The sequence below is a fragment of the Theropithecus gelada genome, chromosome 14, assembly GCF_003255815.1.
Source record: "Theropithecus gelada isolate Dixy chromosome 14, Tgel_1.0, whole genome shotgun sequence".
NCBI lineage: Eukaryota > Metazoa > Chordata > Mammalia > Primates > Cercopithecidae > Theropithecus > Theropithecus gelada.
The window spans coordinates 116,236,055-116,250,896 of record NC_037682.1 but is presented as its reverse complement, the minus strand read 5'-3'; the positions used below and the strand labels follow the sequence as shown (position 1 = coordinate 116,250,896).

At 37.6% G+C, this 14,842-nt stretch overlaps 1 protein-coding gene across 1 annotated transcript in view; it reads right to left on the bottom strand.

Annotated features, from left to right (window-relative positions):
* CCDC15 (coiled-coil domain containing 15) overlaps positions 1 to 14,842 on the bottom strand; it is a 104,145-nt gene that overhangs the window by 47,547 nt on the left and 41,756 nt on the right. The window contains exons 9-11 of the mRNA XM_025357338.1: positions 12,226 to 12,348; positions 11,098 to 11,205; positions 10,528 to 10,602 (exon numbers count right to left, since the gene is read on the bottom strand). Coding sequence (XP_025213123.1) covers positions 10,528 to 10,602; positions 11,098 to 11,205; positions 12,226 to 12,348 — 306 coding nt within the window. The remainder of the gene's footprint in view (positions 1 to 10,527; positions 10,603 to 11,097; positions 11,206 to 12,225; positions 12,349 to 14,842) is intronic.

The window sequence follows — 14,842 nt, the reverse complement described above, 5'->3', positions numbered from 1 at the left end:
TTCAATTCTACATATGATCACTTTGAATTTATAAAACCCTCTTAGTGTGCATGAGTTGAAAGAAAATATTATATCAACAACTGGAATGGCATGGAGGAAACAGGCTAATTTCCACCCATGTTTACTAGGAAAGCCTTACAACATAACTTGGTATATCTACTTGGACATTATATAGGTCAAATGATGATCTCCAACTTTTAGAAATAAAAAGTTTAAAATTATTTAATCTCTAAAGTTTAAAAGTTATTTATCTTTCAACAAGGTTGCAGGATACAAGATCAATATACAAAAATCAATTGTATTTCTATACTTGTAAAGAAAAATCTAGAAAGTAAATTAAGAAAAAATTTACAATTACAATATCTTCAAAAAGAATAAAACACTGAGAAATTTAATAGAGGAAGTGTGAATTTTACACTCTGAAACATACAAAACATTGTTTAAAAAAAATGAAAGATGACCTATATAATGGAAAGACATCCCATGCTTATGGACTGGAAGACCTAATATTGGCAGCATTCCCCAAATCGATCAACAAATTTAATAAATCTCCATCAAAATGTCAGTTGATTCTTGGCAGAAATTGACAAGATGATCCTAAAATTCTTATGAAAATGCAAAGGACCCAGAATAGCTAAGACAGTCTTGAAAAAGAACAAAGTTAGGGGACTCTTCCTAACATCAAAACTTACTACAAAGATACAATAATCAAGACAAACTGTACTAATTCAAGGATAGATATGCTATAGATCAATAGAATAAAAGTGAGAGTTCAGAAATAAACTCTTACGTTTATAATGAATTGATTTTCAATAAGAGTGCCAAGACAATTTAATTGAAAAATAAACATCTTTTTAACAGATGATTCTGGGACACAGGTTATCCACATGCAAAAGAATGAAGTTGGACCTCTCCCTAACACTATACACAAAAATTTACTCAAAATTGATCATAGGCCTAAATATAACAGCTAATACTGTAAGACTTAGAAGAATGCATAGGAGTATATCTTCGTGATTTTGGCTTAGGTAACGGGTTCTTAGATATGACAATAAAAGCACAAACCATGAAAGAAAAAGTGGACAAATTAGACTTTGTCAAAACTAAAAACTTTTGTGCTGCAGAGGAAACCACCAAGAAAGTGAAAGGCAACCCACAGACAGGAGAACATCTGCAAATCATATGTATCTGATAAGGGACTTGTATGTGGAACATATTATGAATTCTCACACTCAATAATCACAACACAAATAACCCAATTACAAAATGGGCAAAGCATCTAACAGTTCTCCAAGCAAGATATACAAATGGTCAGTAAGCACATGAAAAGGTGTTCAACATCATTAGCTATCAGGAAAATACAAATCAAAAGTATAGTGAGGTGCTACTTCACACCCACTTGGATGGCAATAATTAAAAATACAGATAATACCAAGTGTTGATGAGGATGTAAAGAAATTTGAGCCCTCGCATACTGCTGGTGGGAGTGAAAAATGGTGCAGCCACTTTGGAAAAATCAGTTTGGCAGGTCCTCAGAAGGTCAAGCACAGTTATCATACATTCCACCAATTCCACTATGAGGTATACACCCAAGAGAAGTGAAAAATATGCCCACAAAAAAAAATTGTACACAAATGTTCACAGCAGTATTATTCCTAACAGCCAAGAAATAAGCCAAACTTCCATCAATTGATAAATAAAATGTGCTATATGCACAAAATAGAATATTTCTCAGCAGTGAATAGGAACAAAGTACTGCTATATGCTACATCAGTGGATTTTGAAAACATCTGCTAAGTGAAAGAAGCCAGTCACAAAAGGTCGTATCTTTCATGGTCTCCTTTGCACAGACTATCCAGAACAGGCAAATCTGTAAAGACAGAAAATAGCTTAGTGGTTGCCTAGGACTGGAGGTGGGGCTAAAGGGAAAAGGGGAGTGGTACAGGACTTTTAGGGGGTGATGAAAATGTTCTGAGACTGATTGTGGTTAATGCCACAAACACAACCTGTGATTTTTGCACAACCCTGTAAATACTAAAAACACTGTACACTTTAAATATGTCAATTGTATGGTATGTGAATTATAATCATTCATTATTTGCATATTATATATTTGCAAATTTGCCTATTCACTAAAATTTATGTGTAATCCCAGTACTCAAGGTGTTTTTGCAGGCCTTTGCAGACATGCACAGAGCTGTGAAAAATGTGAGTCACCCAACATGCATGTTGCCAACTGAGGCTGACCAAGGTGATACTCTGCCTTTTTGTTTCAGCTCTCATGCTGTAAACAAGTGTCCTTTTTGCAGTCTATTTGGTGCCACGTGTTTGCATGTTTGTGTTCTATGTTGGTGATTTCACTGTTAAAATGGTCCCCATGCATAGCTGAAGTACTATCTATTATTACTAAGCACAAAAAGGCAGTGGTGTACCTTACGGAAAAAAATATGCGTGTTAGATAAGCTTCATTCCAGCATGAGTTACAGTGCTGTTGGCTGTGAGTTCATGTTAACAGATCAACCATGTATATTAAATAAGATGTTTTAAAGAGAAATATATATAAAATAAGGTTATGTAGTGATTAGCTGACAAAAATTGTATGACCAGAGGCTTGCAGGAATCTACCCCAGTATCTCCCCTAGGAGAAAAATTCAGTATTTCCTGATTCAGTGTTTGTAACAACTTTATATAACACAACTACTATGGATAACAAGAATAAATTGTTTATATCAATAAAGCTATTATTATTTTAAAAGTTATTTGTTTTGTGACTCTAAAAGTCTGAAAATCTATACAGCAAAATGTTAATGAGAAATATCTCTAAAATTTTGGTTATCTTTTTCATTTGTGCTTATCTTCTCTATAATAAAAATGAAATTACTTTCTGTTTTCAATAAAGAAAACTGGACTCCCAGTACTCACCAACGATGAAGCACACTGTGGGCTCTCTCTCTTGCTCTCATTGATTGTAACTAAGACTTCTAGGAAATGTAGCTCCTGGGATCTGGAGAGCGTAGGGGGTAACCTAGAGAGAAGTGAGCTGGAAAGTGGACCCCTTAATTCTGTGTGTGAACTCGCACATATCTCAGAATCACCCCTGAACTGTGCGTGCATGGGACAGACCTATAGGAATATATTAAAAGCTTTGAAAACTAACTAAACATTGGAGCCACTGTGCACAGGAGAGATCACTTACAGTTGGAATTTAACCAGGTTGACTGCCTGCTAGAACAAACAACAAAAGAGACAATATTCTTCAGAGGATTTTAACAGAAACCGGAGTCTCAAAATATAACATTAAAAATGTTAGCCTGGTGGCTAACATGGTGGCTCATGCCTGTAATCCCAGCACTTTGGGAGGGCAAGGCAGGTGGATTACTTGAGGTCAGGAGTTCAAGACCAGCCTGGCCAACATGGCAAAACCCTGTCTCCACTAAAAATAAAAAATAAAAAAATTAGCCAGGAGTGGTAGCACACGCCTGTAATGCCAGCTACTAGGGAGGCTGAAACACGAGAATCACTTGAACTCAGGAAGCAGAGGTTGCAGTGAGCCGAGATCACGCCACTGCACTCCAGCCTGGGTGACAGAGCAAGACTCCATCTCAAAAAAAAAAGTCTAGGATACAACTTAAAGTTAGTTGACATAGAAAAAAGCAGGAAGATGTGATCAATTTTGAGGGGTGAAGATAATAAACAGATCCCAACTCCACGGTGACCCAGATGTTGAATTAACAGACAAAACCTTTAAAGCAGTGATTAATACTATATCTATGAGGAAAAGGCAAACCCAATTGAAGTGAAAGAAAATACAGAAGTTCTCAGCACAAAAATAAAAATTATTTAAAAATACAGATCCAAATTTTAGAGACAGAAAAACACAATACGTGAAATCAAAATTTCACTGGATAGACTCAATAGAAGAATGAAAAAAAAGTCAGTGAACTTGAATCTACTGGATCAATATAAATGATCCAATGTGAAGAACAAAGAGAAAAAACAAGACTGGAAAAAAAAACTAACAGCATGTCGATGATGCATCTGTGGGACAATATCAAAAGGTCTAACATTTGTGTCAATGGAGTTGCAGAAGGAAAGGAGAAAATAATTGGTACATAAAAAACATTTGAAGACATAATGGCAAAAAACTTCCCAAATTTGGTCAAAGATACAGATTTACAGATTGAAAATGTTCATCATACCTGAGATGGGATAAACTAAAAAACATTATGCCTAGACACATCATAATTAAACTGCTGGAAACCAAAAAATAACAAGAGTTTTGAAAGTAGCCAGAAAAAATAGACAGATTACATATAGAAGAACAATGACTCAAATAATTACAAATTTGCTATCAAAGACTGGAAACCAGAAGACAGTGGAACAGTATTTTTAATGTGCTGAAAGAAAAGAACTGTCAATCCAGAAATCCATATCCAGTAAAAATAAATTTTAGGACTGATGACAAAAGAGATATTCTCAGATGAAAGAAAATTAAGCAAATGCATTGCTACAAGACCTGCACCACAAGAAAAGGTAAAGAAAGTTAGCTGGAAAATGATACCAGGGAGGAATTTGAAACTTCAGGAATGAAAGACAAGCAACAAAAAGAGTCAGTAAGTAGAGACACTCGGCCGGGCGCAGTGGTTCACACCTGTAATCCCAGCACTTTGAGAGGCCGAGGCGGGTGGATCACCAGGCAGGAGTTCGAGACCAGCCTGACTAACATGGCGAAACCCCATCTCTACTAAAAATTCAAAAATTAGCCAGGCATGGTGGCATGCACCTATTATCCCAGGTACTCAGGAGGCTGAGGCAGGAGAATAGCTTGAACCCGGGAGGCGGAGGTTGCAGTGAGCCGAGATCACACTACTGCACTCCCGCCTAGGCAACAGAGACTCTGTCTCAAAAAAAAAAAAAGGTAGAGACTCTCTCAAGTTTTTCACAAAAACATGTATGATTATTGAAGGCAAAAAAAAAAAAAAAAAAACGGAGTTTTCAGTGTAGGCAGATGGAACACCTATGACAATTTTAACATAAAGGGGAAGGGGTAAAATGACCTGTCTGATTATAAAGCTTCTACATTTACTTAATGTGGTAAACTATTAACTCAAAGTAGACTGTGAAAGGTTTAGTATGTATACTGTAATCCTCAGAGCAACCATTATAAGATAATATGAAGAGATAGAGCCAAAAAGATAATAGGTCAATTAGAATGAAATTAAGTAATATTCAAATAAAGAGACTTCTGCTTGAAGCCACAGTACAATAATAGAACAGAATTTACCTTCCTCCTGAAGACTGAAAAAACAAAAAACCAACAAAAATCTATACGACAATGGTTTTTAAACACTGGCTATAAGGAAGCACAGGATAATTATTTCTCATAGACAGGAAACAAATGTGGTCAGCACTACAATTATCCCAGCTTACCGCCTCAATAATTTCTAGTACACGACATGGAGAGAGGGATTCCAGACAGACCTTGGCAGCCTCTCTGGGGAATGACAAGAAGAAACCACACTGTACCTTTAGCATTTTGCTTGCAAATCTCAGCTAAATTTCCAAGTTCATTGCTTGCAAGTTATGCCTTCCATACAACTGTAGGACACAATTTAGCTAAGCTTCCTACCACTAAATAACAAGGATTACCTTTCCCCCAGTTTCCAATAACATGTTCCTCATTTCCTTGAGCTTCACTGGCAGTATTTTTATTTATTTTTTATTTTATTTATTTATTTATTTTTGAGACAGAGTTTCGCTCTTGTCGCCCTGGCTGGAGTGCAGTGGTGCGATCTTGGCTCACCGCAACCTCTGCCTCCTGGGTTCAAGTGATTCTTGTGCCTCAGCCACCCTTGCAGCTGCGATTACAGGTGCATGCCACCATGCCTGGCTAACTTTTATATTTTTAGTAGAAACAGGGCTTCACCATGTTGGCCAGTCTGGTCTCAAACTCCTGGTCTCAAGTGATCCGTTCACCTCGGCCTCCCAAAGTGCTGGGATTATAGGCATGAGCCACCATGCCCAGCTGGCAATATCTTTAATGTACACATTTCCACCAATATTTTGCTTCTAAAAATGAAGATATTCTCTAAAATGATGGCCAGGAGCAGTGGCTCACACCTGCAATCCTAACACTTTGGGATCCTCCTCAGCCTCCTCAGGCAGAAGGATCACTTGAGGCCAGGAGCTCAAGACCAGAGTAGGCAACATAGCAAGACCCTGTCTCCACAAAAATATAAACATTAGCCAAGCATGGGTAGCACAACCTGTAGTCCTAGCTACTTAGGAGGCGGAGGCAGAAGGATCACTTGAGCCACCCATTTGCGCTTCAATGAGCTATGATTATGCCACTGCAATCCAGCCTGGGCAACTGAGTGAGAGTCTGTTTCAAAATATAACAATAATTTTTAAAATGATAAAGGCTTTCTCTGTCAGGGGCCTCAAAATTCTTCACCTCTATCCATTACCCATTTTTTTTGCCATTTCCACATTTTTTCAATATTTGTTGTAGCAGCACCCCATTCCCAGTACCAAATAGCTACAAACAGGAAACAACCCAGATGTCCATCAATAGGAGATTGAATAAACAAACTGTGATATATTCAAATAATGGAATGCTACACAGCAATGCAAAGAACACATTATTGATGCAGCAACATGAATGAATCTCAGAAACATTATGCTGAGTAAAAGGAACCTTACACAACAGGATTCATACTGTATAGGAAGGTCTAGAACAAAGAAAACAGATTGTGAAGAGTCAATGGATATATGGGTAAACAAAACGTAGTATATACATTCAGTGGAATGCTATTCAGCCTTAAAAAGGAAGTAACTCCTATACTATGCCATAGCATTATGCTAAGTGAAATAAGGCAGGCATAAAAGGACAAATACTGTATGATTTCACTTACATGAGGTACCGAGAGTAATCAAATTCATGAAGACAGAAAGTAGAATAGTGGTTGCCAGGGACATGGGGAGAAGAGACTGAGAAATTACTGTTTAACGTGTATACGGTCTCAGTTTTACAAGATGGAAAAAAACTCTGGAGATGGATTGTGGTGATGGTTGCACAACAATGTGAGTGTACCTAACACCACTGAACTGTATACTTAAAAAGGATTAAAATGGGAAATTTTATATGTATATTTTATCACAATTTTTTAATGTGTCTACATTTACATGTGTATAAATGCTTATAAAGAGGACTCAAAGGATGCATACAACTCTTGACAGTGATTAACTTTGAAGAGCAGAGAATATAGCAGGTGGGGCTTGAAGAGAAAACTTTTCCTCCGAGATAGTAAGAATAAGTAATAACAGCAACAAAAAGAAAGTAAATGGTTAAGGCAGTTATTGTGTGATAGCTTTTATTTTCTGTATGAAAGTTGAAAATATGCGGGTGCAGCAAGAAGTTTAAGGAGTGTTTAAGATTTAGAATAGTCCCAGTGTAGAGCACTGGAGAGCAAGGTGGTAGGGAATAGGTAAGAAAAAATACTAAGCAGCCCTGGGAACCCAGCTGTGACTGGAAACCCTAAGTATGAATATGGTATAAATCTATACTATTAAAGTGTTTTGTTCAAAAAGGCTAGATTATTTGGCAGCATAAAAGGAGAAAAGATGGCCAGGCGCAGTGGCTCACACCTGTAATCCCAGCACCTTTGGAAGGCTCAGGCGGGAGGGTCACCTGAGGTCAGGAGTTTGAGACCAGCATGGCAAACACGACGAAATCCCATCTCTACTAAAAATACAAAAATTAGCCAGGCATGGTAGGACATGCCTGTAGTCCCAGCTACTCAGGGGACTGAGGCACAAGAATCACTTGAGCCCGGGAGGCAGAGGTTGCAGTGAGCTGAGATTGCACAACTGCACTCCAGCCTAGGTGATAAAGTGAGACTCTGTCTCAAAAAAAAAAAGGAGAAAAGGCTATTCCAGGGTTGAAAATTTCCAGGGACAGTAACAGCAGAAGGACAAGAGATTCAGACCACCAAAGCTGTAACCTGAACTGAATAGTCTGGAGTAAGTACCCCTCTTGTGTGCTTTGTGAATGCCCTATATGTCCTCTATTGCTAATTACGCTGCTTCATAATTATGTTTATGTATCAGTCTCTCTTCTTTAGATTGCCTGAAATTTGAGTGTTGTGTCTTGCTCACAACTGTATCTTTGATATTTAGTATTTAAACAATGGCTAAAACCTAAAAGGTGCTCAATAGATGTTTGATTGATTGGCTAATCCATTCAAAACATATCTACCGAGTGACTACTAGGTACCAGCCACTGTGCCAAGTGCTGTTCATATAATGGTAAATAAAACAGGTATGGTACCTCTCTCACAAAGCTTATGGGCTAGTGGGAAATCTCTAGACAATAAGAAAACAAGTAAACTAGTAACTAACTACAAATTCTTTTGCACTGAAAAGGAAACAAACAGAATGCAAGGATAAAGAAAAACAGAATGCAAGGATAGAGAAAAACAGAAAAGAGGAGATCTATTTTTGATAAGGTGGTAAGGACGGTCTTTTCCAAGGAGGTGACATTTAAGCTGAAACCTGAAGGATAAGAGGGACCAACTTTATGAAGGAAAAAGGGAAGACTACCCAGACAAGAGGAAAAAACATATGCAAAAGACCGGAGGTAGGAAAGAGCCTGGCAGGGCTCAGGATGTATAAATGACAATGTAGACTAAAACACAGCAGCATACCCTTAGGCCAACCTTATAGACCCAAACTAAAAATCACCGAGAGTTGCAGTTCAGTCCTGAAAACCTCAGCCCAACTCTATTTTCTGCTTCTTTGCCTCCTTAGAATTCTGCTCTCTTAAAGAGGCCAAGAGAAAATGTCTCTCCAGTCTCTTTCATACAGCCTAACACTGCTGGTTGCCGTAAGTGTTTGTTTTTAAAAACACAAAATCGGAAAATAAAAATTATGCAGAAAGGGGTAAAATTCCAGTGATAAAAACCAAACTTCAGTTAAGCCACAGAAAAATCTTAGTAGGCCAGGACATTGTAACATTTTCTTGCAAAACTACAGATCTTAACTCAATGCCCCCAAACCTTAGGCAAGAGGAACCTAACAAGCTCCAGCTCAAACCTGATTAGTTTATTTCTTGATGCTCCTGCCTTATGCTCTACCAGCTTACTGATGGCGATCTAGCCCTGGCCATGGGGTGGAAGATCCTCATAACCCCCGCCCTCAGAACTGCTCATTTCTTCCCCTCTCACACTGTAAAGGACAATGGCCATCAGAAATATGCCTTTTATAAAAATACATATAAAATTATAGTTTTTCAAATGGGCAATAAATGCTCCCCAAAATACCCTAGGTTTCAATGAGAGACCTCAAATAATCTTAGGATTAGGATAATAATCTCAGGACACATTTTGCACTGTATGAAATAAAACAGGAATGTGCTTCTTGATCAGCCTGACCACTCCCAGTTTAGTAGGTACCTACAATCTTGTCTAAATTCCACTGCTCATACCCTATGGTGTGCTCTACCTGTCATCTGCCGGAAGTATCTCTCTGGTGCGTGGGTGAAAGGTGCTAATGGCCACCCAGAAGCAAATCCTCTGGCCATCTTTCAGCTGACCAAACAGATGGCTGCTGCCTAAAGTATAAGTTCTAAAAGATACAAAAACACTTACCAAATTGTGTGAGCAGTGGTATCACAGTAGTGATAATACTGTAGGCTTCAATGATAGCCCTGAAGTAATCTAAGTAAGTCAGAATAGTCTGATATATTATGGCATAAAAGTAGACATTATACTTCTTGTCACCGTTCTGGATCTTAACTCTACCTGCAAAGCAATCTTAAATGTCATCTATAAACCAATGATAATAACAGTATCTATCTTCTATGGTTATTATGAAAATCAAGATACTTCATATAAAATTCTAAAACCATTTTGGCTGTGGTGAGTGTTCAATCAATGTAAGCTGTTATTCATAATATTAATAATACTATTGCTAATATTAAAAACAAATAACACGATCATCATGATCTTTTTTGGTAATGAAACTATGATAAGCCCAACTCAAACTCTAACTAATTTGCTTTCTGCTGCTTACTCTTTAATATACCCTGCTCTACCTGCTCTCTGGCAGAGCCTGGATCTCAGATTTCATGTAAAATATATCCATGGCACTCTGGAAGTAACTCCTTTCTCCATCTCTCATCTGTCATATCATGTGAGGTCTGCTCATAGTTCCTGTGCTAAAAGACAACATAAACACTGAACATAAATTATCCAAGCAGGATCATCATTCCTGTGACAATAGTAAAAGCTTCAGTGAAGACGAGAAGTAGTTTCAATGGGTCAGAATGGTGTGATACATCACAGAACAAAAGAACGTTATATTCTTTGCCCATTATTACTGACCTTAATGCTAAATTCCTGAAGCAGTTACACTGCCCTGTCAATCTTCAGCCAAAAAAAAAAGCAATTTACACTCTGCTACTTACTCAATATATTCTGCTCTACTTCTCTAGGAGAGACTAGATCTTGAATATTGTGTGAAACATACCGATGGCACTCCAGGAATGTTTCCTCTTGCAATCTCCCATTTCTCAAAAGATGAGGGTGGTTTGAAATGCTTGTTCTAAAGGAACAACAAAATACAAAACTGATTGTCTAAGCAGAAATGATGGGCTAGTGACAATATTATAGACTTCAGTGACAATCCCAGAGTAATGACACTAGATGAGGATAACAGAACACAGTTAAAGCTCTGTGTGTGTGTGTGTGTGTGTGTTTTTCAACATAAAAATTTCCAAACATGCCTCAAAGTAGGAAAAAAAAAAGTATAATGAATCTCAAGATTCAACAATTACACAGATTCAACAATTAGCAACATTTTGCTTTTTAATCTATCTCTTCTCCAACATTTCTCCTGGAGTATTTTAAAGCAAATTCCAGATTACTCTGGCACATTTTGAAATAACCAAAAACATTATACTCTTAGCTTAATTCTGGAGGCCTTAATTCTATGTATCCCACAAACAAGCTGGTTTGACAGGCTTCGGCCTCAATGTTATATATTAGCCTTGTTCCTCTTTTAGAAAGTACACAGTCCTCCTACTGTATTCGGTTCTACCTGTTCTCTAGGAGAGTCTTGGTCCTGGATTTTAGGTACAACATATTGATGACAGTCCAGAGGCAATTCTTCTCTCACTCTCTCTTCTCTCATAAAAGATGCAGGTTGCTTGAGAAACACGTTTTAAAGGAAAAACAACAATAGAAAAAAAATTGTGTAATGCTAATCATAATATCATAAGCATCAGTGAAAACTCCAGAGAAATGAAACTAGGTAAAAATATTCTGATATATTTTGATATGAGGGAGATGTTACACTTTTAGCTCAACTATGTAGACCTTAATTCTTAATCCCATCATGGACAGAACAGTCTGATGAACTCACCAAATCCTAAGTATCTTCTAGATCCTACATTGTTCATGTAGGGGCATATACTTGCAGCAATACTGTTGGCTTTGGTAAGAGCTGAATAATTATCTTGTTAAATTAAAATAGTCAACTGATTCTGGAATAAGATATGAACATGATACAACAGCCTCAGAAATCACAGAACTGATTTTGACTCATATAGTTCCCCAGACCAGGGTCTTTTGTACCACTGAAGTACAAAGTAGAAGAGAAAAATTAAAAAAAAAAAAAAAAAAAAAAAAAGGAAAACAAGGAAAAACTGAATCGTTTAGGGTTTAACACTCTATGCTCCTGAAGCAGTTCCTCTGTTCTAATAGGACTTAGGATAATCTTCCCACTAATGTGGGAAGGAATAAAAAAATACTATATTCTGGCCAGGGACAGTGGCTCACACCTGTAATCACAGCACTTTGGGAGGAAGAGGCAGACAGATGACCTGAGGTCAGGAGTTTGAGACCCGCCTGACCAACATGTCGAAACCCTGTCCCTACTAAAAAAACAAAAATTAGCCGGTCATGCTGGCATGTGCCTATAATCCCAGCTACTCGGGAGGCTGAGGCAGGAGAATCGTTTGAATCCAGGAGGCAGAGGTTGCAATGAGTCGAGATTATGCCACTGCACTCCAGCCTGAGCGGCAGAGCAAGACTCCATCAAAAAAAAAAAAAAAGCCACTATTTTCTTAGGTTAGCTCCAAAGTCCCTCATTCTAAATTACCAGTTGTTGGGATGTATAAAACCCGGGTACTTTCTTCCTGTTTATATCTTTTTCATTCTGCTCTACCTGGTTTCTGATGTCATCCTGGTCCTGGGATTTGGGAGGTAAACACTGATAATCTGCCAGAGACAAGTCTTCTCTCCCTTTCTCATCTGTCATATCAGAGTATGGCTCCTTAAAGTGTACCTTCTAAAAGAGAAAATAATCATAAACTATAAATTGTCTAGTAAGACTAACATGATAGCAATAATATTCTAGGCTTCATTGAAGGCCAAAGGGTAGTTTTTTTCAGGATAATTTAAGACATTATGGAATAAAAGAGAAACCCATACTTTTTGTCAATTCCGAAGTTTAGCTAAGAACAACCTTTGAAAACTTCAAACTACACTCTAAATAATTCAGTTCCTGTTGGTCTCTTTTTTCTTTTCTACCTTGCCTCTGATGGAGGCCTGATGATGCCTGCATAGAAGATCCTGATGGACATCCAGAGGAAGCGCCTCTCTCCCTCTCCTATCTATCAAAATGGATGTTGGCTGCTTCAGATCTGCTTTCTAAAAAAGAATAAACACAACATACCAATTGTTCAGTTAAGAATGACAGGTTAAGACTTTAGGTTTTAGTGAGAATTCTGGAGTTAACTAAGATCAGAATATAACTGAGCACCTTATGGAATAAAACAAAAAACTACACTCCATTGCACAAAAGTCCAACCACAACCCTAAGTAATCTAATTCCTGTTGCTCTCTTTCTTCTTCCTTGTTGCCAGAAATTTTTTTCCTAATGAAGAAGATTAAAAATAAAAAGTTAGATTGTTCATAAAATCTGGGTAGAGTGTTGATTTAAAAACTTAAAGATAGAAAAAGAAAAGAAACAGCAAATTGTTTATTTGGAGTAATATGCTGCTGGTAATACTATAACACTCAGTAAGAGATCTGGAGTTTTGAGAAACCAATCAAGAAACTATTTTTTCCAAGTATGGATCTCCAAATCAGGTACAATATACAGCATACCTGGTTTTATTATGCTTTGCAGATACTGTGTTTTTTACAGACTGAAGGTCTGTGGCAATCATATGTCAAGTCAATCCACTGGCGTCACTTTTCCAACAGCATGTGCTCACGTAATGTCTCTGTGTCACATTTTGGAAATTCTCACAATATTTCAGACTTTTCCATTATTATTATATCTGGTATGGTGATCTGTGGTCAGTGATCTTTGATGTTACTATCCTAATTGTTTTGGGGTGCCATAACCACACTCATATAAGACAGCAAACCTAACTGATAAATGTTGTGTGTGTTCTCACTGTTCTGCCACCTGGCCACCCCCCACCTCTCCTTAGGCCTCCCTATTCACTGAGACACAACAATATTGAAACTAGGCCAATTAATAACCCTACAATGGCCTCTAAGTGTTCAAGTGAAAGAAAGAACCACATGTCTCCCACTTTAAAGCAACAGCTAGAAATTATTAAGCTTCGTGAAGTAGGCCTGTTGAAAGCCAAGACAGTCCAAAGGCTAGACCTCTTGTACCGAACAGCCCTGTTTTGAATGCAAGGGAAAAGTTCTTGAATGAAATTAAAATCTACTCCAGTGAATACATGGTAAGTAAGAAAGCCTTATTGCTGATATGGAAAATGTTTTAGCGGTATGGATAGATCAAACCAGCCACAACATCTCCTTAAGTCAAAGTCTGATACAGAGCAAGGCCCTAACTCTCTTCAACATTATGAAGGTTGAGAGAAGTGAAAAAACTACAGAAGAAAAGTTGGAAGTTAGCAGAGGTTGGTTCATGAGGTTTAAGGAAATAAGGTGTCTCTATAACATGAAAGCACAAGGTGAAGCAACAAGTGCTGATGAGAGGCTGCAGCAAGTTATCCAGAAGATATAGCTAAGATCACTGATGAAGGTGGCTACACTGGACAACAGATTTTCAGTGTGGACAAAACAGCCTTATAGTGGAAAAAGATGACTAGGAGTTTCACAGCTAGAGAGAAAAAATCAATGTCTGGCTTCAAAGTTTTAAAGGACAGGCTGACTCTCTTGTTAGTGGCTAATGCAGCTGGTGACTTTAAGTTGAAGCCAATACTCATTTACCATTCCAAAAGTCCTAGGGCCCTTAAGAATGGTACTAAATCTACTTTTCTTGTGCTTTGTGAAGGGAATAACAAAGCCAAGATGACAGCACGTCTGTTTACATGTTTTACAGAATATTTTACACTTACTGTTGAAACCAACTGTTCCAAAAAAAAAAAAAAAAGATGCCTTTTAAACTGCTCATTGACAATGCACCTAGTCACCCAAGAGCTCTGATGAAGATCTACAAGGAGATTAATGTTGTTTTTTCATGCCTGCTAACACAACATCAATTCTGTAGCTTGTGGATCAAGAAATAATTTTGACTTTCAAGTCTTGTTTTTTATAAAATACATTTCTTAAGGTCTATCTGTCATAGACAGCGATTCCTCTGATAGATATGGACAACGTAAGTTGATACCCTTTGGAAAGGGTCCACCATTCTTAATGCCATTAAGAACATTCATGAATCATGGGAGGAAGTCAAAATATCAACTTTAACAGGAGTTTGGAAGAAGCTGATTTGAACTCATGAACTTTGAGGCATTCAAGACTTCAGTGAAGGAAGTAATCGTAATGTAGTAGAAACAGCAAGAGAACTAGAATTA